The following is a 26,146-nucleotide window of genomic DNA, read 5'->3' on the forward strand; positions in this document are numbered from 1 at the left end:
TACCGAGTTGCTCTTATGTTCTCTTAGAGCCAGATCTTTGTTTTAAGCCAAGTCTATATGCTTAAATATGAAAGTCTTTCATCTGAATCCTTGGGATGGAAGCAGAATTCAGGACCTCAGATGCAGGCTTGTGCTCTGTAGAAACTGTGGCTGCTGCTTAAATGGAGCCTCTTTTTTAACAATTTTATTCTGTTTCAAGAAAAGTTCAAACAGGGAACAAGTTTAGGAAAAGGAAAAAAAGGAAGGAAATAGAAAAAAGTTTCCAGTACAGACATAAATATAACATACAGTTACTCTAAGCACAGAATATTTTTAAAGTTCTAAACAGTTCTAATTGTCAAATGTAAAAATTAAAGTTTCATTTATTTCAGTTTCAAATAAAATATCCCAAAGTGGTTTTCAAGTAGAAATGAAGCTAGAAACTTTTCTTTAATCAAAGCAGTCGATTTCACCATCTTTGCCAACTCCATTAATCATTCTTTCATTGTGGGAATAAGTCATCCCATCTTCGCACATACAAAAGTCTTGCTGCTATTATCATATGGTGGTATTTTTTTTTCAAGCTCTTTATCCTTCAAACCTAAAAGAAAAATCTCTGGTTTTAATTGTATATCTATTCCAAGAATTCTTTGAATTAAGGTACATATCAGATCCCAATATTTCTTAGCTTTTCACCCCAAAGTTGATTAAAAAGTTATATTTGATGCATCTTTACACATCGTTCACAATTTATTAGTGTTAATACCAATGTGTAAGGACTCACTTCAACTAACCACCCAAGAAAGCAGAACTCTTGAAACAGGCAGTGTCTCAAACGGATACTTTTATTAGGGGTCAGTGACAGTGGGGAAGTCAAGGCGAAACGGTATAGTTAAGCAAGCAGTATTCCTCCTCCCACTAAATTCATAATGTTCATTTGAATTCCAGCCAATCCACAGGTGGTCTGAAGAGCGGATAACTGGTACAGCAGGCACGTATCTCAAGGTCTTCTCCAGTTTCATTTCTTTGTAATCATCTTCCTGATAAAGAAGACGCATTCCTTTCTCAAAGGGATGGAGGCAGCAGGAGAGAGTAGAAAGTGAAAATTACCCCAAGCTAATGCAAAGCTCCCCCCCAGCAGAATGGCAGCCCCCCCAAAATAGAATATATATGCAAGGAAAAGAATAAGGGTTTGGGGACCTGACACAATGGCATTAACCATTTCCATGGTTTATTTGCAAATTCAGAGGTTTTTTGCTTCACATAATTTAATTTAGCATAGATAATTGTTGATATCAATGTTTAATTTGATATAAAATAGCAGAATCTGCAAGGTCCTGCTTCAACTAGTCCTCCCAAGGAAATAGAACTCTTGAAACAGGCATTTTCTCAAAAGGAACTTTTATTGAGAGATAGTGATAGCAAGGGATCAAAGCAAGATGTAAAGTTTTCCCACACAAAATGTTACATTAAACCATCTCCTTCCCAAACCCCACCTCAATGGGTTTGAGTTCCAGTTTGAGTTCATCCAATCCCCAGGTGCGTCAGCCTGGATTATGAATGCCTTACCTGGGTCTTGCTGTTTCAAGATCGCCTCTGCGATCTTTTCAAATGCTGCTTGGCATTCCATACTCCACTTCAGGGGCTGGCTGAGTTTCAGTTTATCGACCCCTTTTGTTTTTAACAAGCTTGTGATAGGCAGAGCGATCTGGGCGAAAGAGGGGATGAACTGTCGGTAGAAGTTTGCAAAACCCAGGAAGCTTTGTAGCTGCTTTCTGGTGCAGGGGGCCGCCTACTCTAATACTTTCTCTGGGTCCTTCTCCACCCTGTTGTGCGAAATCCTGTAGCCCAGGTAGTCGGTTTTCTCTTTGTGGAATTCACACTTCGACAACTTTGCCCGGAGTTTATTTAGGACTGCTCTGACCTTGAAAGTACAATCCTACTCGTCACCCCACCCAACCTTAAATTCATTCTCTTAAAGCAATACACAAGTTTAACATATGAAATGGCTACTTCTTCATCTCTTGTCAAGCAATAACATTCAATGTTAGCAGCGTTGACATCATATTCTCTAGAGTTTTAATTCTTACCTCTCCAAGTGTCTATTAGATGGCGACGGCCCTCTGCCGGGCTTGTTTTGCATATTAGATGGCGACGGCCCATCTGCAAAGCTGCCGCTTTCGGCAGCCTGCAAACGTGCCGCGGCAGCTTTCTCAAAGAGCGGCACCGCTGCCCATTCCGAGAGGTGCGCGCGCACCTCTCTGAACGACTGGAGGTGCGCACGCACCTCCCCAAACCTTTGGAGAGATGCGCGCGTACCTCCGCGCGAACGGGCAGCGGCGCCGCTCTTTGAGAAAGCTGCCGCGGCCCATCTGCAAAGCTGCCGAGGAAGGAGAAGCGGGATACTGGTTGGGTGGGGGAGTGGCAAAAGCGGGGGGGGGAGAGAGAGAGAAACGGCTCCGCCTTTGGTTCCCCCTCCTAAAACACAGGGGCGCTAGAGAAAGTTTGGAGTTGGGTAAGGAAGTGCAAAATTCAGGAAGGAAAGCGGGGCGAACGTGAGAACCGGGAGCATTGGGGGGACGGAGGGGAGCGATTACTGTCTCGCTACTAAAACGAGGGCCGGCCACTCCGCTGGGGCGAGCATGCCTGTCCTGCTCCCTTTCTCTTCCAAGCGGCACTGCTCAGCGGAGACGGCGACAATGACCTCGGAGTCACAGCCTAGGAATGCTAAGAATGCGGGGCGGCCGCCAGCAGTGGAAGGCAGGAAACATCGGGGCTTGAGATCTCGCTTTCCCCCCCCTCTTTCTCCCTCTCTCGTGCTTTACACACACACGCACACACACAAAAGCACAGAGAGTTCCCCTTCCCTCTTGTACAGGAATGAAAGGCCCCCCGAAGGAAGCCCGGCCTCTTCACCGCACCGATCCGCTGAGGAGGTTCTTTCAAGCAGGAGACGGGCAGAGCAAGATAGCCGAAGATGAGACTCCTCAGACGGCGCCGTCTTTTTCTTCCCCTCCAGCTGCTGGCTCTGAGCCCCAGCTCGCGGGTCTGCCTGGCGGCTTTGCGCGAAGCTTGCCGGGGTCGTTTTGAGATTTACACGTGTCGTTCTCAGGGGGAAAGGGGTACCCGACCTATCCCCCCCCGTTGAACGAGCCAGGGGAGGGCAAGAGCCTCTGCGGGCAGGGAGGGAGGAGCGGCGAGAAAGGGACGTTTGGGGTCTCTCGCCAAGGGGTGTAAGCCGAGGAACCCCGAAAATCGGTTTGAGTAGAAAAGGAGGAGCTTTGGCAGGGAGGGAAGTGAGGTTGGAAAAGCAGGCCGGGCGAAGGAAGGGAGCGGAGGCGGCAGCTTTGCAGACGGGCGGTGCCACTCTCCATTTGGAGAGGTGCGCGCGCACCATTGCCCGTTCGAAGAGGTACGCGCGCACCAGGCAGCTGGGAGCCGCAGGAGACGACTCAAAGAGCTGCATGCGGCTCCGGAGTCACGGGTTGCCGACCCGTGGTCTAAACCTTTGTTGATGGATTACCTCTTCTAGTTTATTCCAACAAAATGGAAATTTTTTTTGTTCTTTTCTCCTTTGCCTTCAAATTTTTATTAGTTTATCAGAATATAAAATACAAAGATGATGAAAATAATGGGAAACTAGGGAAGGAAAATGGATTTCTCCAGGGTGACAGAAGGGGGGAAAAAGACAAAAAAGGCATTGACTTCCCACTCTTTTTAGCACTCTTACTAACTAGGAGATAATAACATTACAGCCTTTTTACTTTCATACAGTAATATATATTAGCTATTTCTATAACAACAAACCTATTTAATTAGCAAAACCAAAATTAACGTTTCATTTTTTTCCATCACAAACACAAAATCTAGAATTGGATTCCAAATGAAAACAAAAGTAGTTATGTTCTTTTCTCCGACTAAAGTAACCAATTTAACCATCTCTTTTTTTTCTTGCTAACCCTAACCTTCTACATCCATTTTAAAACTTTATACTTTTCTTTAAAATATTTCTAAAGTTAATAAATTCTAATTTTTTTTAACTTCCTCTTAACATACATACTTTAAAATTCACTTTCAATAATATTTTACAAGCTTCAGGAATTACTCAAACATTATATATGAGAAAAAAAATTCAAATCTACTTTATAAAGACAAAACTGCATTAAAGTACTTTCAATTACATATATCAGACTGGTAAAAATCCATCCTGGTTTCAATTAAGCTTTAGCTTATCCTCAAAGAGTAAAATCTTTTTCTTCACTGGCATGTCTATCAAGAAATAAATTTCTCTTTTTCTCAAGGGATTCTCAAATCTTGTTAGTAGTCTTGTTCTCTTGAGGATTGTAGATTTATTTGGAGCTCTTTCAGTTGTACAGTATTTAAACTGTCCTCATAATAGCAATTGATGTCAGATTTATATTCCAAAATTTCAGTTAAGTCCTTTGTGTTGTCAGATACTTGTGAAATTGCCTCAGTGGTTTGATAATTATATATATTACTGAGTTATTCATATTTCTTCCAGTTACTTGAATAGTTTGTTCCTCTTGCTGTTCATTTGTAACATCTTTAGAACGTAATTGATCTATAAAGTGAATGGTTTTATTTAAGTATTTTTCAAACACATCTCTGACAATAGGCTGGAATCCATGTTTCTCCATCTTCATAGCTCCCACTTGTGGTCAAAGTGTAATTTTTTTATATATCATGTTTCCCGGAAGGTAAAGCCTGCTCCAAAAGCAAGCCCCAGCTGATTTTTTTGGGGTGGGCCTAATATAAGCCCTATCCCAAAAGGAAGCCCTAGTGCAGGGCGGGGCGAGTTGGCCCAGATCTTCCATGCAACAGCAGGAGTGTGCCACCGGCCTGCCAAGTCCCTTCGCCAGCGGCTGCCAGTAGAACCGGCTACCGCTGGCCCTGCCCTCTCTGTCCCACCATCTGCTTGCCTGCAGCCACAATGAACCAAGCCCTAGGTGAGCCCCAGCTTCTGCCCACCCTGCCTGCTGGCCCTGCTGCTGCTGGGACATTTCTCAGCCGCGTTGGGTGCCATGTGGCAGCCAAGTGGCTGCCCGTGCTGCTTCTGCCTCATGGGGCTCTTTGCCTTCCTGGCCGCGCTGCCCTGGGCTGCCGTGCTGGGGTGCTCCTGCCTGGCGTGGGGTGAGTTGGCCCAGGTCTGGGGTGCTGCCCTGCCACTCGCCTGCCAGGGCCCTTTTGCCAGCAACTGCCAGTGGAACCACACTGGCCACGCCTCTGAATTTGGGCTCTTTGAGTGCCAGTCTGCACGCTGCTGCTGCACACTGCACAAGTGATCATCCACTAGGACTCCAAGGTCCCTCTCACAGTTAATGTTTTTAAGCCGGGTCTCACCCAGTCTGTACTAGTATCTTTGATTTTTCCTGCCTAGATGTAAATCTTTGCTTTTTTCCACACTGAAACTCATTTTGTTGTATAGGGCCCATTGTTCAAGTTTGTCAAGATCTTTTTGGATCCTGAGTTTGTCTTCTGGGTTGTGGGCTACTTCTGCCAGTTTGGTGTCATCTGCAAATTTAATGAGTTCCCCTTCAATTCCCTCATCTAAGTCATTAATGAAGATATTGAAGAGTATTGGGTCTAAGATGGAACCTTGTGGTACCTCACTGCTTACTTCTCTCCATGTGGATGTAGTGCCATTGAGGACCACTTGCTCAGTATGGTTTGCTAGCCACCTACAGATCCATCTGATGGTGGTGTTGTCTATCCCACCTTTTTCGAGCTTACCAAGGAGTAAGTTGTGGTCTACTTTATTAAATGCCTTACTGAAATCTAATTAAGATTAAGATACCATCAAGAAACACCAACCCCCCCCTTGTATAAGTGCTCATGAAGAACCTTGTTAATCACATGAAAATAGGGGGGCCCTGTAGCTTGAAGGGTAGCACCCTAAATTGAAAACAGCCCAGAGGGCAATTGAAAGCAGTCTTCTATTCATCTTTCTTCCTCATTCTTATTCGATAGTAAGCCTCCTGTAAGTCCAACTGAGAGAAAAATTTTCCTTTTGACAGGTGTGCTAGCATGTGACTTTCTGACAAGGTCATAAAATGGGGCAAAACTCACTTTATAACTGTCTCCCTCAGCAACAGAAATGTTGTATTCATAGTAAGAACATTGAACTACTGAAGAAGTGGCATGACTTCTCTTTCCTGGATGCCTTCAAGCCTTGTTCTCCTTCAGGATGTTTTAGTCTAAGCTGCAGGTTGGCTCCATCTACTCTTTTGTCTCTTTGAATTGACCTTGGGTACTAAGGTGAAGCTGTTTATCTTGAGTCTTGTATTTACCTCATTGCTTCCTGATGTCAGCCAGCCACAATGAAGATGGCTCTCTTGTCAGCTGGGGGAGCTGCTGAGATGTGGGAAGAACTGTGGACCTGGGTGCTTCTGTGGACTTCGCTGTTTACATTTGGTTGTCCATCTCCGTGGCAGGGCTGCACCTGGAGAACTTTGTGAGTGAGGACCTTGGTAACACCAGTCTCCATTTGCTGAAAGGGGAAGTAACAGTGGAGATTGTCAGTTTGCAGAAGAATTATACACTGCGAGAGGGAGACAAGATCCAGGTGAGGGCCAGGCTGATGTGCTGATTCTCCCCCCCCCTCCAAAAGAAGAGGGGAAATAGATAACATCACCTTCCCCGCTCCCACGGAACAGGATCTCATAACACGATGAGAAACTACATCAGGAGAGGGCAGCCATAGGTGGGTGTGACCTTCAGATCTGGCCTCAGGCTTCGGATGGAAGATTGGGATAACCAGTCGGAGGTTTCTCTTTGCCTTTTAAAGGAACATCTCAACGGTGCTGTGTTTCACTATTCACAATGACAATGCAGCGAGATTAAATGGTTTTGCTGGAAGAGAAGGAAGGGGGGAGGGGCTTCCCTGTCCTGTACAGTGAAAGAGTCTGCCAAAGGTTGGAAGAAGCATGCCACCATAAGTCCATCTGTGTGTATGCATGGATTTACACACACACACACACACACACACACATATATATAGATACATTTGCGCAGCTTGTTATAACCCCTATGCAGTCCACCTGTTGCCAGTTGCAGTTGGGTTGCCCTGTGCCAGTTCCTCTCACAAGCTGGGCTATCTGGGAAGGCATATTACTCACCAACTTTAGGGCCGGCCTAGATACTGAGGCTCCCTGGCCCTTCGGAAAGGAGCCCTCTGCTTAGGGGCTGTCCCCAGCTGCCTTTGGCTGCCCAGAGCCTTTGTCATTTTCTCTTCTTGGTCACAGCTGCCAGCTGGGGAGTACCACAAAGTCTTCACAGTTTCTCAGGAGCCCTCGTGCTACATGTATCTCTACGTCAACACGACCGAGGTGGCTCTTGAGCAGAACTTCACTCGACTTCAGGAGTTGCGGGAGAAAGTTCAGAACGGGACTGGTAAGCCTGCAAACAAGCTGGGTGTCTGGACAGGCCCTCTGCGTATCAACCCTGCACTGTGGCCTTTCTCTCTATACTTGCCTGGTCTTCAGAAAATGTTTCACCTTCTAAAACCTGTTTTTGTCCCTTCCCTCTTCGCAGAAACGGAGCCTCTCCCCCCAGAGTTGCAGCCTGTCTTGGAAGATTCTCTGGAAAATGTGACGCAGGCAGATCCGGTGGTTCAGGCTTTTCTCCACCGCCAGCGGCGCTTGGAGGAGCTGCAAAGGAGACGCAACGCCACCCTGGCCGAGCGGCTGCAGCGTCTCATAAGCAAGAAGTACTTCATTTTCCGCAGGAGGTGAGAGAAAAGCTTGTGTGTGGGGGGGTTGCTTTCCACATTCTCTATTAAATAATTTTATTACAAGTTTTAGTTAAAATAGTAACAGATAATACAAACTAAAAAAAGAAAAATATAAAACCAGAATAAAGGGTGCAAGAAAACAGAAAATTAAAGAACAATAGAAAGAAAAAATACTAAGAAAGTGACTTCCCACCGTCATCATGATCTCTTCCTTTCCCGTAAATTAACAGATAAAAATCTCCCATAACTCCTAACTATGGGCAAATCCAATAAAGATCATCTCCTCCAGTCTGGGTATCAGCAAAAAAACCTAAAGCAGACTTTTGTGTGGGATGTGCATTTTACAACTCTTGGGCTCTTCAAAAAAAAGAGCTCAGTTTGGATTATGTTGCGTGCCTCCTCCTGACAGTTTCTCTGGTTTTGCCCACAGTCTTTTGATGAGCTGCATCTCTTTGCGGAACCTGGTGTGGGGGCGCCCCCCCCTCCCTCAGCTGGCCCAGGAGGTGGCCTATGCCAACATGCAAGAGGCCAGCCAGCAGGAGATGGCACCGCAGGGGCCGGAGCGCTCGGACCTCTGAAAGTCCTCACTACCTCGGCCACCACCAGGAGCAGGAAGGTCTTTCTGTGGGCCAAGGGCCAAGGGATGTAGCCAGGCCTAAGAAGTCACCCTCTGTTGCTTAGCCAGGTGCCCTCTTTCTGAGACTGGGGGAGTGGGCTCTGATCCTCTCCTGCCGTCGGTAGGGGGTACAACTTACCCTTGCAGGGAGGAAGAGGGAGGGCAGAGTTTGTGGGTCAGCTGGCCAGCACAATTATAATCCCTCTTTGATGGAAGGAGATCAAAGATCTCACTTTTAAAACAGTTGTCTTTTCTTTGGTGGGTCTCACAATCCCACTGCGCAGCTGCGAGAAAGGATTTGGGCAGAGGGGCTGCTTTTAGGATACTCTGGCAGTTCCTTTATTAGGACTGATTTAATAAGCCAAGGGGGTTTCAGTTCTTTGCTACCATGTAGTCAGCGAAGCAGCTTGTGGGCCGGAGAGAAAGGAATGTGTGAATCCAGCCAGGGACAACAAAAAAGCCAGCCCGGCTGGCCATTTCCTAATAGCTGCCTTGCTCCTCCGTGGATTTTAGAATTTCCTCTCTCGGCTTTCTGGCATTTCTGTTTGCTACGGATGCTGAGCCAAGGATCTCTTCTCCAGTCATGAGACATCTCTCCCTCACTCTTAGCCCCATCCCATAATACTCCACACTTGAGATCAGGCCTAGCAACATAAACCCATAGGCATTTCCAGTTTCTTTAGAGTTTTACAAGGAAAAGGGCTGGCTACATTTCGTTAAGACAAAATGAGTCTTTTTAAAAAAATTAAAAATTATATTGTGCAAACGTCTGTGTGTTCTTGATATCTAAACTCTGCAAGTCAACGTTTCTGTCATTAGCTGAGTCTTCAGGCTGTAAGAAATAATAATAATAGTAAACCTTTATTGTCAAAGTAAAACATGTGTACATTGAGATTAGCTGAGCCTCCCCCCCGTGCTCTCTCCCCCCAACACACAGTGACAACAAACCCTCCATCCTACCACACCGTGTGAACCAACCACCACACACCGGCCTCCCAAGTCAATTCTGCATAAGATTATGTCTCATTTAAAAGCCTAATAGCCCACGGATAAAAGCTATTTTTCAGCCTGTTGGTACGGCTGGCTATATTCCTATATCTCCTACCAGATGGTAGGAGAGTAAAGAGATACCATCAAATCATTGGCCACCAGCATCTGATGGCCGCCATCTTTCCTTTGCCTTCTCTTCTTCCTTTCATGTCTCCCGGGAACTTTGATTCGGCTTCATGGACAGAAATGTCTATAGCAGGCCTTTAAGTAAGCTGCTCTTACCATATATATAGTGGATATAAGAAGTCTACGCAGCCCTGTTAAAATGCCAGTTTTTTAATTGAATTGAATAGCTTATATGTTGTATTAAAGGTGGGAAAATCCTGATTTTTTTACATATCAAAAACCTGGCATTTTTATATCCACTGTAGCAAATGGCAGCCCTTATCCTATAAAGCTAGAAGGAGACTGTTAAGGAATTTGTTGTGCAGAGGTCTCCTTGTGCTACCAAAGAGTTGCACAGACAAGGAAAGGGTACTGAGAGTAGCAAGAGTCACACAAGAGTACACTGAGTTGTAAAAGCAAAAAGTAGTTTACTTTTGAGGTGGTGTAAAAACAAAAATGCACAGTCAAAAATAAACAGTCCAAGTAGCAATCCAAAATGCAAAGTCTTCTTACCGGTCCAGAGGTCAATACACAGTTCAGGTAACAGAGCAAAAACAGTAATAGTAGAGAGCAGTGAATTCAGAGAGAGAAAAAAGCTACGTTCCTAGCTTCCTCTTATGGCCATGAGAACACTTACACACCCATTGGCCAATTAACATCTTAAAGACATAACATCATGGTTAATATATTTTCAACCCAACATTGTAGGCTAACACCATATGCCTAACAGACAGTGATCAGTTAGGAAATTATTACATTTAATAAAAGTCTAGCAGGTCTAGTAAAAATCTAATAAAGCCTAGTATACTTACTTTGATTAAAAATTAAAATGAAACAAAAGCATCAAAATACACTCTTAAAAATAACATAAAACTGAAAGAGCAGGCGCTCAGAAAAGCCCTGAGCGTTGACTCTACTCCATAGAGCTGAATGAAAATGATTTGATCTTCTGGAGAGAAATTGACAAAAACGTTAGGGAAGTTAAGGTGGCTAAAATATGAGTCACCAATGTGATGCACTTGCCACAAAGGCAAATGTTATCTAGGGATGCTTTAATTAGAGGCATAGAGTCCAGAGTGTGGGCACCATCACTCTTTGCTCTGCCCCAGTCAGCCCCCCCACTTTGGAGGCCATTGTCTGATTCTGGGCAGTATGAGGGAATCTTCCCAGAAGCAGAGCCTGGCTTGACCTCCAGGACCCTGAAGATGAAGGGGTGTTTCCTTCTCCCCCAGCACTTGTGTTTTTCATTAGCGTCTAAGGAGGAAACCTGAAATCAGCTGTGACATGTCCTGTGATTTCTTCAGTACTAGCACAAGAATTAGAAAGAAATTTGGTCCTAAAATAAAAGCATCCAGTTGCCAAGATTTCTCTAGCTGAATGGCCCTTTTCCCTTTCAATAAATCTAGTTAAGATGGTGAGAAACCAGTTGTTTAACTCTAGGCAGCTGCTGAGGGCTTGGTGCTGGGCCTTTTTCCCTGTTTAAACCAACCTTGCAGTAAAGAACTTATTTATTTAGCATATGATGAGACCATGACAGAAGTAAGCACATACACACAATCCACATAATTATATACAAAACTTTTACCTGGGCATGGCAATGGCCTCCTAACTGGGTGTCCGATTCAGCTGTCCAGGCAATGCCTCTGGTGTGGCTTCGTGGAGATCTTCTAAAGAACTGGAAAACACAGGTCGTGGGTAATCTTGCACAATATGTTTAATAGTTTGCGTATCAGCACCACAATCACAATAATCCATCCCCACTGATACAGGGCAGAGGCCCTTCTTCCAGTGTCACACCTAATTCTGTTAAGTTTTGTCTGGACAGAGCAAGGTAGGTCAAAACCAGGTGGCTTAGTAGCAGGATCATTAATGGTCAGGCCCCAAGAAGGTACCATGGACCATTCCTCTCTGGGATTTCTGTGGGCTAAACTGGGCAGATATTAAGTGAATCAAATAATAAAGGACTACACTTATTTAATAGCTAAACCCATTTGCAAAACCCAGTTTTGGTGGTCTTTTAAAAGAATAGTTTTTCAGAAAGTGCTGGTCTGGCATGATGTGGGTGGTGGAAATCAGTCTCCAGTCTCTCTTGCAATGCAAGACAAAATGGGGGATGGTGATCAGTGACCAGAAGGGGGGTGGGATGCGTCCCAGCAGCCTAAAATGACCTGGAGGAGCTAATCGTATCTCGTCAGCTGTCAGTAAGGCAAAGCTGTGTTAGGAGCAGAAGCTCATTTCTTTCAAAGCAGAGGAGGAGATGGCTGAGAATGAGAGAAAAAGAGCATCATGAGGACATGCCAGGAAAAAATGAGGTTGCCAGAGCCTGTTTACATTTGTTGACAAGCAGTTAAAAGGAGTACCTGAAACCAAAACAAGCATGTCCCAAGTCTTATTCCATAAGGTTTGTTTTAGCAATCTAGCCAGGGTGACTTGGGGAGAGATGCCATCATGTCAACAACCAGTGGCACCTTCATGTTGCAGAGTAACCAATTCTTTGAGTGACTTCTTCCTAGTATACAGGTAAAGATGTTGAGCAGCTGTGCTGTGTGGTATATCTGACAAGCTAAAATTGGTTATAAGTCTTCAAATAAAAAACCAAACCAACTGTCTATCAGAAGATCTTGCCATTAAGCCTGACACATCTGTATTTGATACTAGTAATGTCTTTTCGCACAGAAAGAAGATGGGGAGATGGCATTATAGAATGCTACTATCAAGTGTCAGATTCTTGAGACTATTTAAAAATCATATAGTTGGTCATACATGGGAAAAGTGATTTGCCCAGTATCATCCCTTCAAGCACCTATTTTAAAAAATGGGCTGCCAGTTGTGCTTTATAAGGAAAAATACCAAGGATGCAAGATTGCATTGCCAAATAGGGTGCACAATATGCAACATCTTATCATATATAAACCAAATTTAAACTCTGGACTGAATGCATTTTCCTTCCCACTACATGTGCAATGATTACAAATATATATACTCGTGGTACCACATCTATTTTATGTGTTTTAAATGTAAGTCTGGAAGCACAGTTCTTGCTAATCATCACTCTTCTCTCCAAAAATTGGCATTTCAGCTTTTGTCTTTTTAGCTTCAGTGTTGGGAATTCAAACCTTTAACTCCATTTGAAGCTTGCAATGAACTTCTATGAGGAAGGCAAGGATGCTGATGCTGGTTTATATATAATCTAATATTCTGGAGCACCTCTCCAGCAAGTCCTTCCATCCCAATAACAAAGAACATTTAGAGGTGAGCAGGACTCTTTAGCTCTCAGGCTATTTTAAATGCTTATTGTATTTATTTACATCCCATCTTTATTTTCAAACAGCTCAAGCTGGCAAACATATCTAATAGACCAAGGGTCCCTAGTTCCTGGGCTACAGCCTGGTACTTGGCCGTGGCCTGTTCAGAACTGGGCTGCACAAACAGCAGGCGAGTGCTTGCGCACAGCTCCATTTCCCTCCGCCATGGGATTTAGCTGCAGATTCCCCCCATTCTCTTGGTCACTCTTGTGAGCCAACATTCCTTGCATGGTCCCCCAGATTGAGATACGTCTCCAGGTTAACCATTACTGCAGAACTAGCCTAATGTTAGACCTGCCCCAGCTATGTCCCTAGGAAAGAAAGATCCTCGACTGCACTTGGTTGAAGTGATAGGTTCTTTTACTAAAGATTAGTGGTTGCAGCAAAAGTGAGGCTAGATCTGAGTATTCCCACGCAAAAGTTACAGGTTTTTCTGTGACTCTCCCATCTTGACCAGATTTTCAGTGTCCAATAGCATCCCGGTGTCCGAACCCATTCCTATTTCATTTCTATCTGTCCCCTCTGACCCAAAATCAAATCTCACCTTTCCCTGGGTTCTGCCATACTCCCAAGGGGGAGGGGGATGTGCCCATGGGTTTATTGCCTCTGCTCTGCTACAGTGTAACATTTTGCTTTCCTGCTATATCTCTCTCTGAACTTTCTCTCCCTAAACTGTCAGCTCGAACAAGGGAGGGAACAAGGAATGTAACCTCTGTGCCTGGTTTATTTCTACGCTCTTAGAGGAAGGTGTGAAGAGCCGCCAACCATCGTGGTGTGAACTGGTGACGGGCCACTGTTATCTCCCCTTTTCCCATGATGGACCTAACACCTGGGGATTGGTCATCCCACACTGGCCAGATGGACTATGGGATGGGGTCTTGCTTGGGGATACCTTAACCTATTGCTCTGCGTGGGAAATCTCAGATCCTGTCTATTATGCCTGCTATCAACTACTCTTAATAAAAGTTCCTGTTGGAAGAAATTGTTTCCAAGAGTTCTGCTTTCTTAAGATGTGGGATTGAAGTGGGTCCTGACACCCGGTCTGATGTTTTGGGAACCGCTTTGATGTTAGATGCATCTTGAAGAGGTTTCACAGTTTCCCCCAGGCCAGACATCCTTGGGGAGTCTGGATTAGTCTAGTTTGACACCTCTGATTTCTGTCAGTGCCTCCCTCCTCCTTACATCCTTCTTCTTTCCTCCTGTACAACTTCTCCAAACTCTTTTGCTCCCTCCCTACATTTATGGCAGGATGCCAGCAAGCTTAGTGAAGTGTCATGAAGATGGCAGAGCTGACGAGTTAAAACGTATTACATGTGACAATACATATGTCCATTTAAATGAGGTCTGACAAAAGCAGAGGCATTAAATTTAAGATGTTAATGAGGAAAAGAACATAGAACATAGAATAACAGAGTCGGAAGGACTAGTTCCACATTAGAAGCCTCCAGCCCCAGGCCCCAAAATGGCAAGGGAATTCCGAATTCTTAATATTAAGGAACAGAAGAGGAAATTACCGAATAGCATGACTGGACAGTTATAATATGACCTTACCCAAATTTTATAGGTAAATGACATTCTTTGTCCTGGCCCTATTTAGAACTTTTTGAAGTACTGGTAGATCAAATGTTGTCCTGGTCCAGGAAAATATGGCACAATTATTCTTCCATGGTGAAAATGCTGCTTTGAAGCCTGATGCTTTTCAATCTGTTTGCAGTGAGTTCAAGCTGAAGACATTCAACTTATGGTGTTAGTAAAAGCACAGATGAGAGGACGAAAGGATGGGTTAATTGCAATAAAACAGGCTAAAAACAGTTTGTGATGTAGACAGCTGTTGATCTTTGCAATCACATCTCCCTAACAGAGAAGGAACTTAGAAGGTCTGGTCTCTTTGAATTAGTAGGATTTTAGGATTTAAAAAACAATGGCTTAGATTAGTCATAGGGGTAATACACATAGGGTTAGTTTAGTAGGCCTAAAGTGACACTGAGGCCAAGGTGGCAGAACATCAACCAAATGAGGATGAAAAAATAAAAGCTCCCTTGAGGAGAACAGCAGGATTGGTCTGCAGACCCCCACACCCACCAAGGTGAGCTTAGAGCAGGAGACAGTTCACCATTTTGTAGGTCAAATGGTTTTGTTTCAGTTTGTGATATAAAGTCTTTCTATGTCATGTAGGATTTGGCTGATATTAAGGCCTGAAAGATCCAGGAAGTGTCTTCTTAATTCTTGAAAACAATAGCAGCATTAGTGGCCAGAGGGGAAAGAGGGCTTCCTTCAAAGTGGGGCCCACATGGCTGCAGCAGGTGTTTCTAGGCAGCTGCTTAAAGCTGAAAATGGCCCATGTTGCCCGCTCGCTTCCTTCCCACCACAGTGTGGTCAAGTGAATCATCTGTCAGCTGTGAAAGCAGATCTCGGAACAAAACCGCTTTTGCAAGGGATTACAAAGACCAGGAAATACAGGTGATTACCAACAGGTGCCTTTGATACCTACATCCGTCTCTCTTTCTGGCCCTTTGAACTTACTTTGATATGCTGTAATTAGGAATTGTTGGCAAGAGGAGGAGCTGGCCCCTGCTGGCCCACTTCCCTCCTGGATCCCTTTGAATGTTTGTTTTGAAGTAGTGATCAAAGGGATTTTCAGAGACTGGGGGGTCCAAAGAGGAAGAAAAAGTGAAGCAGGCCACTATAAATAAGGTGGTGCAATGGCCATAGAGGCAGGTTAACTCCTTCATCTCTTATAAGCAGAGCGTAACTCTGACAGCCATTGAGCAGGTGGCCCAAATGCTCAATAAATGTATCACTGAGTGATGTTTTAGCCCTGGAAACAAAGGTCTACAAGGAGCTCCGGCAACATCTCCAGGGACCATCAAAGTTCTGCAGGGTAGAAGAAGATGGAGGCTACCTTCCTTTTGGGGCTCACTTGCCTCTGCTCCCCTTTGACTGCTCTGGTTCTTGACTTCAATACCATCAGGGGCTCATCTGAAGTGTCCCCACCCAGGAAGGTGAGAGGCCTTGTGGCAGTTATTTGCAAAGAATGCTTCAGGGGAGGAGGCTGGGCTTAGCAGAAGTCTTATTTAGGTAGATCCTGGTACCACTGAGTGTCTCACGGATGACTTCTGAGTTTGAAATGCATGTAACACGTTGGATATTGTTGTGAATTTGCACTTGGGACCTGACTTTCGGGCCAGAGCTTTGCTCATATACAGCTTCCTTTGTTTCTTTTCCCCCTCTGTCTGTTTGGTGAGGGTCTGCTTAGGGAATTATCCAGCTGTTCTCCCGAAGCTAAAATATGAGTTCCTAGGCAAACATTGTGAATGACGGGTAGTTCAGCCTGGGGACAAACCTGGTTTAGGATATCTTGCTGAATATGGCAAAAGTCCCTCCCCTCTTAAGGAGTCCTATGGGGGGGGCAACCAAAACATAGTGGGGACATATCTGTTTGAGCTAACCTGGACATCATTTAACTGGGGGGGCTGCCCCCAGCCCTTCCTGCTCTGGGCCTCTGCAGAGGATTCTTACTTGGATAAAGAGCCCCCCCACTTCCCAGGGCCACCCCAGGCAGAAAGGGTCCGCATTACTTAGGAAGGGATTCCTCTGAGGATCACCCTTCCACTAGCTACCAGCTTGGATCCCCTGGTCTGTACCGCATAGCCCAATTTAGACCATCACACCATCCCCCCTTTCCTGGCAAAGCTCTTGGACTAAGACTTTGTACCTCTGAATCTTGTTTCCTTCTGGTTCTCTTCCCCCCTTCCCCCCCCATCTTCTAACAATTCTCTCTCCCTCCCTCCTTTCTACAGAGCACACAATGCTTGACAGACAAAGATTGTCGGTTGGGGAAATATTGTTACAAGCCCCAAGAGGAACAACTTCCCTTCTGTGCTCCCTGCCAAGGTTTACGAAGAAGATGCCAGGGAAAGGAGATGTGTTGCCCGGGGATGATCTGCATCAACGGTGAGTTTTAGCCACCGCAGCCCCTCCAGGAACCTTCCTCAAGGCTTAGAGGGGGGAGACCAGACTGGGCTAGGAGGTGGGGCAACACCCACTTGGTTTCCTATCTGGGCAAAGTCTGATCTCTCATGCAGGGCCCACCTGTGATCCACATTATGGGTGGAGGGGTTCCTGTGATCCTGTGATTTTTCTAACCCTTTTGGGAAGACCAAAAGGACTGAGGTTACGCGTATCTATAAGCTCCTATTCTGAATCTCTTCCTATACAGTCTGTGGTGAACGTTGTGGGTGGCAAGTGTGGGCAAAGGAAGCCTCCACCTGTTACCCTCCCTTCTCCCTCCTGTATCCAGTGCCCAATTGATGGAGCAGGTGAGCCAGGTTGCTGGGGACAACTGTAACCTGAGCCTCCTCTGTTTGATGCCAGATTTGTGTGCCCAGGTGGAAAGGATGCCTTTGGCTGAGGAGCAGAGAGATGGGCGACAGGTTGACTTGAGTGCCAAGGAACGACGGGCACGTCCAGCTCAAGCTGGGCATGTCCGGAAGGAGGGAGCTCGGCCGAGGCCACGTAGCCCAGGTAAGAGAGGGAGCAGGAGTCTCCCGCAAGCACCCCAGCAAAGAAAGAAGCCATCAGAATAGTGTATTCTTTAAAGATCAATCATTTATGGAGAGAATTTTAGAATTTCTCAACCTAAAACAATTTAGTTACAGTAAGTCCAAGCTGGGGGAGGGGTGATGAATAATTTGGCAATGAGGAATATGTGGCCCCATTGCATTAAATTTCAGTGTGACAGGAGCTAATCCCCTTTGCTTGCTGGGGCGCAGGGTGGTCTGCTCTTGTTATGGCAATAGCAGGGCTCGAGTCAGATAACACACCAAGCCATGATTAGTTGAATTAGGACATGTCCACAAAGCTATAAACCACAATGCGGCTTATTGATTAAGATGCAGGATTAGATGGGAAGAGGTTGGTTTCAAGATTTCCTTTAACTGTGGAGGCCACTGGGTGAGCTGAGGGCCAGCCACTTTCACCCCAATCTACCTCATGGAGTTGGGAAGATGAAATTTGAGCTTCCCCACCTATATTTCCCTCTTCGGGGGGGGGGAATTGTGCAATGCCCTAGATGTAGTCATGGCAGGGTAACTGTCCACTTTGGGGCCCACAGACACAGGGGACCTAGCCAGACCTACATTCCTTAAAAACCTACACTGGATCATGGTCTGTCTCAGGCAGGTGGGGCCCTGAAGCAACTGTAGTTGTTGCTAGGATGCTGGGCAGGGCCAGGTTAGAAGCGGGCAGAGCAGCAGGCAAGCCTCTGGGCAATTTGACCAGGTGATTGCCATGGGGCAGAAAACCATAACTCTTCCCTGCCAGCTGGGAATGTCTGGAGTTTGGCAACCCAGATTGGGTAGACCTGGAACAGGCACAACCTGCTGGCCAGTGGCACCCCAAAGGATCCCCCTAGGTGCCCCTCTTCCTTCCCTGGAGCAGCTTGTGTGCACCAGCTGTTTGTCCCTCAAACAGCCTCCAGGCTTTCAAGGGATAACTAATATTGGGACGGTGCCCATCTGAGCAGTTTGTCTGCACCTCATAAAGTGGGATGAGAGAGAGAAAACAAGCCAGGTTTCCGTCATGGCTCATGCTAGGGACTGGACTGCCAGCAATCCCAGGGCTGGTATGGGCCACTCTCTGTTGGGCCATTGCCAGACCCACCTTCCGTCAGGTTGTGGAGTAAGCTGTGTGGTTTGAGATGGGAAATAAGCCAAACCTCATCTGAAAGAAGTCTTTCTAGGCCAAGTCTGAATTGGCCCATCTTGCCCTTTTATCCTGGCCAGTCCAAACAAGTAAAGGCTTTTCCTTCCTCCGAATTCCATCTTAAAGAAATGTTTCCTTCCTTGGCTTCTGTTAGAGAGGTTGATTGAAGCTCTCAGCTACTGGGAACTTCATGGATGTGTCCATAAACTCTCTTGGCTGAGATCTGGGGGAATCCTTGCTTTACATTTCCAGGTGGTGCCCCCAAATGGCCTGGGATCATCCAAATATGTTGCTTGCTTCTGGAAATCAGCTAGGACAGAACCATTTTGGTTCCTTAAGATGTTTCTTCAAGACTGGAATGGTGGCATAAGAGCAGACCCCCCCCCCGAAGATGTTCTCTCTAGACTTGGAACACAGTCTATTCCAACTGTCTGTGTCGCAGGGACTAGCCTTAAACTTCAGAAATAGACAAAAAGTGGGTTTGCCTCATTCTTTCCAGAAACATCCTCACCTTCAGCCCCTGGAGAGGTGGAGAGGCAGAGCTGCAACCTCCACTCCCCCAGATATGGCTGACCCTCTTCTAGGAGAAAAGCAAAGGAGGGTTTGCCGTGGCAGCATCACCAGCCTTTCCTGCAGGGAAAGAAATGATATGCTGCAGGGGGTGGAAAACCCTGGTGGGGGAATGGCCCTTTTCCCCATGTGATGCAGGACTATTCTTTGGCCGTGGAGAGCTAGTGGGGAACACTGGCAGGCCCCCAAGCATATGCCCAAAGGTTGGTTTAGTAGGAGTGACCCTTGCCCAGGCCAGATGGTGGGACAATGAACGCTACCAGCGTGGTGGTGGTCTTCTAGGAGCTGCGATGGGGAAACCCAGCTTTCCCTTCTCAACCGCTGCCCTGCGAGGCAGACTAGTCCATGTCACGTGGTAACCACTTGGTCTGAGATCAGCTCATCACTACTCTTAAAATAGTGAGGGAGGGGGCACTGTTGCCATGCCACCTGCAAGGAGGGACTGGCTGCCTGATAAAGTGGCTGGTCTCCGGACGTCATGCAGCTGTATCTGCCTCTGATGACATTCAACCTCACTGTCACTCAGCAATGCAGCCTCCAGAATCAGGGTTTGTTTCTGGAAGAGCTGATCACTGTTTGCCTCTCACAGCTGGCACGGGAGAGCGCTGCCTCCGCACCTCCGACTGCGCCCAAGGACACTGCTGTGCCCGCCACTTCTGGGCCAAGATCTGCAAACCTGTTCTCCTCGAAGGGGCCGTGTGTTCCGGGCAAGGGCAGAAGGATGGTGGGGCACCAGGCCCTGAAATCTTCCAGCGTTGCGGTTGTGCACCCGGTCTGGTTTGTCAACGCCCCCCCCAGGGTGTCCCACAGAGAGCTCGCCTGCGTGTCTGCCGCAGCAACTAAGGAGAGTCTGAGCCTGGAAGAGGGCAGAAGCAGAGGGAGCCTGAAGCAAAGCACCCAAGGGCCAGTCCACAAGGGGTGGGCTGGCTGCGCACCTGGCGTTACAGACATTGCGCCCCTTAGGAGCTGGCTCATCACCAAGTTACCCATACTTGAGCTGGCAGAAGATTAACTAGCATGAACTTGCCTGCCCCCATTTCTGCTCCTATCTCTGACCTGGCTTATCCCTGGTGTGCGGGGGGGGGAATGTCCTGATTACTGTAAGTAAAGCCATCAATAGATTCCTCTGCTTCCTGCTTTCCCCCCTTTTAAGTAACAGCAGCTGGTGGGAAAAATGCATTAATTTTGGTAGTGTTGCAGTGGGAGATAGGGCTGGAGGCAAGAAGCCAGTCAACATTTGGCTTTTGCACCCTGCATGCCAAGAATGGAAAAAAGACAACGGAAGGAGAGCCACAATTCCTTCAGAAATGCTTTTTTTATGCCAGACCTGCTGCTAAAGCTGCCTAGATCTGAGCAAAAGCCTCTCTCCCCACTTCTCTTTTAGGCCCAAACATAAACAGAAGTCCTTCCCTTCCGGTTCTTTCAACCCTGTTGCCTTATGCAGTGGTCCCCAATGTTCCTGGCTTTGTGGACCAGTGGGTGGGGGGGAAGGAAATGGTTCCATGCGAGTGGTAGGCACTCATGCACTCATGCATGCACAGCTCCATTTGTGCAAGTGGTGGGCATTCGTGCCCATGCATGAAGCCCATTTGTGCAAGTGGCAGGTGCACCCCACTCACACAACTGGAGCTTCACATGGTGCGAGTGCTTGCGCTGCCCTGTTCTCAACAGGCTGCGGCCCAGTCCTGGGCTATGGCCTGGGGACTGGGTACCCCTGGCCTAATGCAATGAAAGAAGCTGCTGCCCCACTCAATAACTTGGAGCGCTCCAGGGAAGGCTGGTGTGGAGCTGAGCCAAATAGGTTGGTACTCTCTCTCTGCTGAACCTCTGCTGTCCACTGCACCAGCGGAGGGCCAGCCCTCCCCTCTGCAAAAGTGCTTTTTGGCCTAGCAGAGGGAGCTGCCACCCTCTCTGTCTCCCCCGAGCCCTCCCACCCTCCCTTTTGCCAGCGGCTTTCGGGATCAGTGAGAAATGAAACTGAAGAGGCACAAAACGGGCAAGCAGGGGCAAGACTTTTTCAAAAAGAAATAATTTTTCTGAACAAATCCTTTTTCTTAATGTCTCAACTAGCCACAATAAATGTGAGGGTTGGTGAAGGCTGGGATCAGACTTTTTCCTTAAAATACAACTCCCTCAAATGTTAACGAGGAAAGGAAGTGGCCATGGCTTTGATTCTTGGCAATAATGCGCAGAGAATGTTTCTACAAGTAATCCGACTTACATCCAGTCAAAACTACAATGGATCTCTAGTTACCTACAACCTGGCCTCAATGTTACGACTGCTGCCCTCCTCAGTCACGTGACTGCATTTCGGGTGCTTGGCAACTGGCTGTTATGATGGGTTGCCATATCATGACCATGATTTATGACCATTTTGCCAAAAAAGCCATTTGGAAGAATGGATTTGTTTATCAACCATGTGATTCACTTTACGGCCATCACAAAAACGGGCACAAAATTGAGTCTAGTCAACCACAATGACTTCCAACTGAAATTATTCTGGCTCCATTGTGGCCATAAGTCAAAGATTACCCGAACCACCATTTCACCCACCCTTGTTCACTCAAGGAGCAGAAAGTTGTTACCCGATTTACATTTATGCTGACCATGTAACTTCACCTGTAATGGAATGGAGGGTGGATCACCCTTATCAAACATTGGATTCTTCCTCGCCTCTCTGTTCATGAGCTTTCCTCCAGTACTCGAACCCATTGAAGAATAGGATGATACAAATTTGATTATTCCAGTTGCCAAGCCCCAGGCTATTTCAGGGGTGCAGCAGATAAAGGAGAGTGCCTTTGCAGATGTAAATACTATGGAATAAATTAAAGAATGGGTAGAGGCTTTATTTTGTTTCCCATATTATGTCAGTCATCTGATGAGGGGTAGGGGGCAAGTACATGCACCAACCAATCTCTCTAACATGGGAATTGGGGCTGGGAAAGAGTTCTAGGTTTGCACAACTATTCTGTTTTTAGACATGAGGTTAATGTCATTCTGGAATAGCAATAAACCTGTGTTTAGATGTATCCTGTGTTTAGATGTATCCTGAAAAAACAGTCTGGTGGATACGGGGTGTGTGTGAAAGGTGCAAGGTGAAGTGGGGAAGCGCTCTCTCATTGCATCAAACAACACTTTCTTGTCAGCTGCTTCAAAAAGAAATCATTTGTTTAAAAAAAGGTGGAACGAGGGATAAGAGATGGATTCAGAAAGAGCATGTCTAATGGAATGTGTGGATGACCTTGGCAGAGGAGGGAATGAGATGCTGCCTAAGGAACAATGAGACAAGACAGAGGAGTTCCCAGGGGTCAGAGAAAGAAACTTAAGAAGGGCCTAACCTAATTGATTTGACTGTTAAAAAACTTGATGTTAAAACCAGCAAGTTACCTTCAGACTTGCAAGATTATATCAGCCTCCCAGGTAAACCTAAACCAAAAAGGAGACAGAATTTGATGAGCTAAATCTACTTTATTGTAAGGCTACACTAACAAATCAAAAGCCCTGGATAGGAAGACCAGAAAAACAATGTCAATGAATCATGACCTACATTCATACAACAATGTTGACAGACTCTACTTACCAAGGAAAATGGGTGGGCATGGAATCTCTGCAAGTACATCAGACAGTTGAAGAAAGAAAGGACATTGGAAGAATATCTGAAGGACAATGAAGAAGATGCAGGAAGCTTACTGAGTACTGGAGAGACAAAACTGGCCTACAAGAAAAACCAAATGAAGAGAAAAGAGACACAGGAAGACAAAATATTACATGGCCAGTACTTAAATAAATAAATAAAGACAAAGTAGATAATAACCTGGCAATGGCTAAGAGCAGGAAAATTGAAGAAAGACACAGAGGGGCTTATTCTGGCCAAACAAGGCCAAGCCTTAGAACAAATACACACAAAGCCAGAACTAAGAAGACAAATGCTTCCACTGCAAAGAAGCTGAAGAAACAGTAGACTACTAGCTGCTGCAAGAAGATTGCAGACTAAGTACAAAGAATGCATGACAAAGTAGTAATAATGGTGCACTGGAATATCTGCAAGAAATAACATTTGCTTGCAATCAAGAACTGATGGGACCACAAAATAGAGCAATAGAAAATGAAGAAGCATTGGCTTTGGGACTTTAGAATTCAAACAGACAGGTAGCTGCCACATAATAGCCCTGACGTAACAACTGTTGATAAGAAAATCAAAGAAAAGGTCTGGATAATGGATGTGGCAGTGCTTAGGGACAGCAGAATAGAAGAGGAAGAACTGGAGAAGTCAAAATACAAAGACCTGCAAATAGAAATAAAAGCAAAGATGGTATCAATAGCAATAGGCATCTGGGACACACTGCTTTAGCAGAAATATGCTTGCCAGCTATTTCCAGGAGAGCTTAACCTGCTTTAACTTATTGCTGGACCACTATGACAGCAGCCTTTGTGGGAATCTGCTCTGCTCTGATGACTGAAGATGCTGCAAGCTCACTCTGCTTCTGTGGGCAGGAGAGATCAGAGCTCTCCTTCTGGGCCCAAGAGCCATCAGAGGTTGGAGGAATGGCAGGTCTCTGCCTGTGAGCACCTGCGCTACCTTTTATCCCAGGAAGATGTTTTATGGAAAGGGGGAAAGGCAAAGCCTCTCTAGATTCTACCCCAAACCACCATGCTAGTGCCCAATTTGTAGGATTGTATAAATGTATTTCTGACACATTTCCAGGGTGGTCTGGAAGATTCTTGCATGCACATCCAAACATGTCAGAACATGTACCTGCCCACCACAGACTAGGTGCTGAAATGTCTAGCCCACGGGGGAATAGCTAAAGATACCCTTTTACCCCTCCCTGGGGGAGCAGCAGCAAGAGCCATCCCTCACCCCAATGCACAGGGAAGATGGACCTCTTGGACACCTGCTCTTTGATCCGGCAGAGCCCTTTCCTGGGATCAGAACTGGTAGGTGACCTGTTCCCCATTCCTTAAACCCTCCTCTTACCAAGGAAGGGGATTGTCAGAACCCACTCCAATCCACATCTTAGGAAAGATGTGTTAAGTTTGTTACTGGGTTTATGATTTTTATGGTTTATGATTCTTTTAATTGGAAAAGGTCCAATATATTTTGGTCCGAGTTTTTTACAGAGTTGTAGCGATTTTAAGTATTTTGTGGATAAATATACCATCTCTTCCACTCTCTTTTTTCTGGTTGTGCTTTGTATGCTTGTCTAGGTTTGTCTAAAGCTTTCCTAATGATTGGCTGGGTGTTTTGCAATTGTGCCATCCATTCTTTCAGTGATGGGATTACTGGTTCATTTGCAGTTAGTTCTGGCATGGGGTTGAAACTTTGACTGGTAGCTATTTCAAAAGGAGTGTACCCTGTGCTGAAGTGGACTGCATGCCACTTCTGCGAAAGGGAGTAGATTCGTCCAATTTGTTTGCTAGAAATTAATAAAGCATCTTAAATATTGCTCAAGTACTGAGTTTGAACGTTCAGCCAATCCATCCATCTGAGGATGGTGACTAGATGACAGTCCTTGGGTGGTTTCTAAAAGGGATAAAAATTCTTCCCAAAATGCCAATGTAAATTGCACCCCCCTATGATGCATTGTGCTGCCCCATGAAATCTGTAAATATGCTGCACAAAAAGTTTCACTAAGGCTTTTGCGGTGGGGACCTTTTGGCAAGGGATGAAGTGCACCTGTTTGGAAAACAAGTACGTGACCGTCAGATTAAAGTGTTCCCATTGCTTTCTGGTAATTCCACTATAAAATCCATGGCTATCTCTTCCCATGGGGCTGAGGGGTTTGCCACTTGTTGTAACAGTTGTAACTGATTGTAACAGTCCTGGCGACTTCCCTTGCAGCCTGCAAATTTGGCAGCTGGCCACGTAGCTTTTGGATGGCCCCCAAAATTGCCTTTTAGTTAAGTGTAAGGTTTTTACAAACCCAAAATGTCCTACTGATTTTGTATCATGGCACAACTGCATGAAACTGATTCTCTGGGTGGCAGGTATGTATAACTTCTCACCCACAAAGGGGAGTCCATCTTTGATTGTGGACACATGTCTATTTTTCGGGAACCATTCATCAGTTTCCAAAGACTTCTGGAATTCTATTCCAGTTTGGCTATCCACCCGCAGCTTAATTTTAGCTTGGGTCCTGGTGGTTACTGCTGCTGGCAGTTCTTGTTCGGGCATAAGTGGTTTAGAGTCAGTGGCCTGTGTGCTGTTATATTGGGGCATGGAAGATAATGCATCCAAGAAATTCTCTCCCCCCCCCAGTAAGTGTTTGAGAGTGAAATGGAATCGGTGAAAATGTTGGGGCCAGTGGGCTTGCTTAGGAGTGAGTTTCCTGGGTGTTTTTAGTGCTTCCAAATTTTTGTGGTCTGTCCAGACCTGGAAGGGGATTTTATTTCCTTCAAGGAAATGGCACCATGTAAGTAATGACCACCTCACAGCGTACGCCTCCTTTTCCCACATGTCCCGTTGTTCTGTCTCCGTGAGTTTCCTGGATGTATATGCACATGGTTGCAATGCCCCCTCGTCATTTTCCTGTAATAATACAGCTCCCACCATCGCTAGCATCTGCCTGTATTACAAAAGGTTTATCGGGATCTGGGTTTCTCAGTAGAGGTTCAGCAGAAAAAAGCCTCACATTTCACATTTCAATAATTTTGCATATAGGTGGGTGGCCCGCAATTCTTTTAGAACTGCTCTGACTAGATTAATATGCTCCTCTTTGGTCTCAGTGAAGATAAGGATGTCATCTAGGTAAACCAGGACCTCTCTTAGCACTTCATTTATTTATTGCATAAAAACTGCAGGGGCCCCTTGCAGTCCAAATGGCAGGACTTTGAACTGGTAGCAACCCATTCATTCATTCATTTATTAAATTTGTATACCGCCCTTCTCCCGAAGGACTCATTGGGCAATTGAACGCAGTCTTCCATTCGTCTCCTTCCTTGCTTCTCTCAGGTCTAGTTTGGTAAAAATTCTTCCTTTTGATAGGTGGGATAGCATATCCTTCATTAGGGTTAGGGCAGGGGTCAGCAACCTGAAACAGTGAAAGAGCCACTTGGAACCGGTTCCCT

General features: G+C 45.9%; 2 protein-coding genes and 2 long non-coding RNA genes across 6 annotated transcripts in view; 2 read left to right on the forward strand and 2 right to left on the reverse strand.

The window, feature by feature from the left end:
• The window catches only part of GGCX (gamma-glutamyl carboxylase), a 33,670-nt gene extending 25,270 nt beyond the window's left edge, over nt 1-8,400 (forward strand). For both annotated transcript variants that reach the window (XM_083368785.1, XM_083368786.1), the window contains exons 12-15: nt 6,432-6,562; nt 7,242-7,389; nt 7,531-7,726; nt 8,160-8,400. In XM_083368785.1, the coding sequence (XP_083224911.1) occupies nt 6,432-6,562; nt 7,242-7,389; nt 7,531-7,726; nt 8,160-8,307 (623 nt within the window). In that variant the 3' untranslated portion in view covers nt 8,308-8,400. The remainder of the gene's footprint in view (nt 1-6,431; nt 6,563-7,241; nt 7,390-7,530; nt 7,727-8,159) is intronic.
• LOC310644026 lies at nt 915-6,433 on the reverse strand. Its single transcript, XR_014493212.1, has 3 exons — nt 6,288-6,433; nt 1,549-1,687; nt 915-1,039 (listed from the first exon to the last, which is right to left on the reverse strand). It is a non-coding gene; the product is annotated as an uncharacterized lncRNA (long non-coding RNA).
• A 650-nt stretch (nt 8,401-9,050) lies between the features above and the next one.
• Nucleotides 9,051-18,571, reverse strand: LOC310644027. Its single transcript, XR_014493213.1, has 3 exons — nt 18,522-18,571; nt 11,086-11,167; nt 9,051-9,177 (listed from the first exon to the last, which is right to left on the reverse strand). It is a non-coding gene; the product is annotated as an uncharacterized lncRNA (long non-coding RNA).
• Nucleotides 11,630-21,724, forward strand: DKK4 (dickkopf WNT signaling pathway inhibitor 4). Of its 2 annotated transcripts, XM_083368787.1 has the most exons (5): nt 11,630-12,752; nt 14,981-15,265; nt 16,606-16,759; nt 17,180-17,329; nt 19,668-21,724. In XM_083368787.1, exons 2-5 carry the CDS (start codon nt 15,146-15,148, stop codon nt 19,919-19,921), a joined length of 678 nt encoding a protein of 225 aa, XP_083224913.1. In that variant the 5' UTR covers nt 11,630-12,752; nt 14,981-15,145; the 3' UTR covers nt 19,922-21,724. The 2 variants fall into 2 exon arrangements, with proteins under 2 accessions (XP_083224913.1, XP_083224914.1); XM_083368788.1 differs by lacking the exons at nt 11,630-12,752; nt 14,981-15,265 and adding an exon at nt 15,344-15,807.
• Nucleotides 21,725-26,146: the final 4,422 nt, after the last annotated feature.

Source organism: Vipera ursinii (assembly GCF_947247035.1).
Source record: "Vipera ursinii genome assembly, chromosome: 8".
In the NCBI taxonomy this organism is placed as follows: Eukaryota; Metazoa; Chordata; class Lepidosauria; order Squamata; family Viperidae; genus Vipera; species Vipera ursinii.

Bases quoted from the DNA above. Each gene is read 5' to 3' on its own strand.
- DKK4 (XM_083368787.1), top strand. From the start codon at position 15,146: ATGTTGCCCGCTCGCTTCCTTCCCACCACAGTGTGGTCAAGTGAATCA. The intron at 15,266-16,605 runs GTGATTACCAAC...TCCTTTCTACAG, and splicing joins ACAAAGACCAGGAAATACAG to AGCACACAATGCTTGACAGA. The intron at 17,330-19,667 runs GTAAGAGAGGGA...TGCCTCTCACAG, and splicing joins GCCGAGGCCACGTAGCCCAG to CTGGCACGGGAGAGCGCTGC.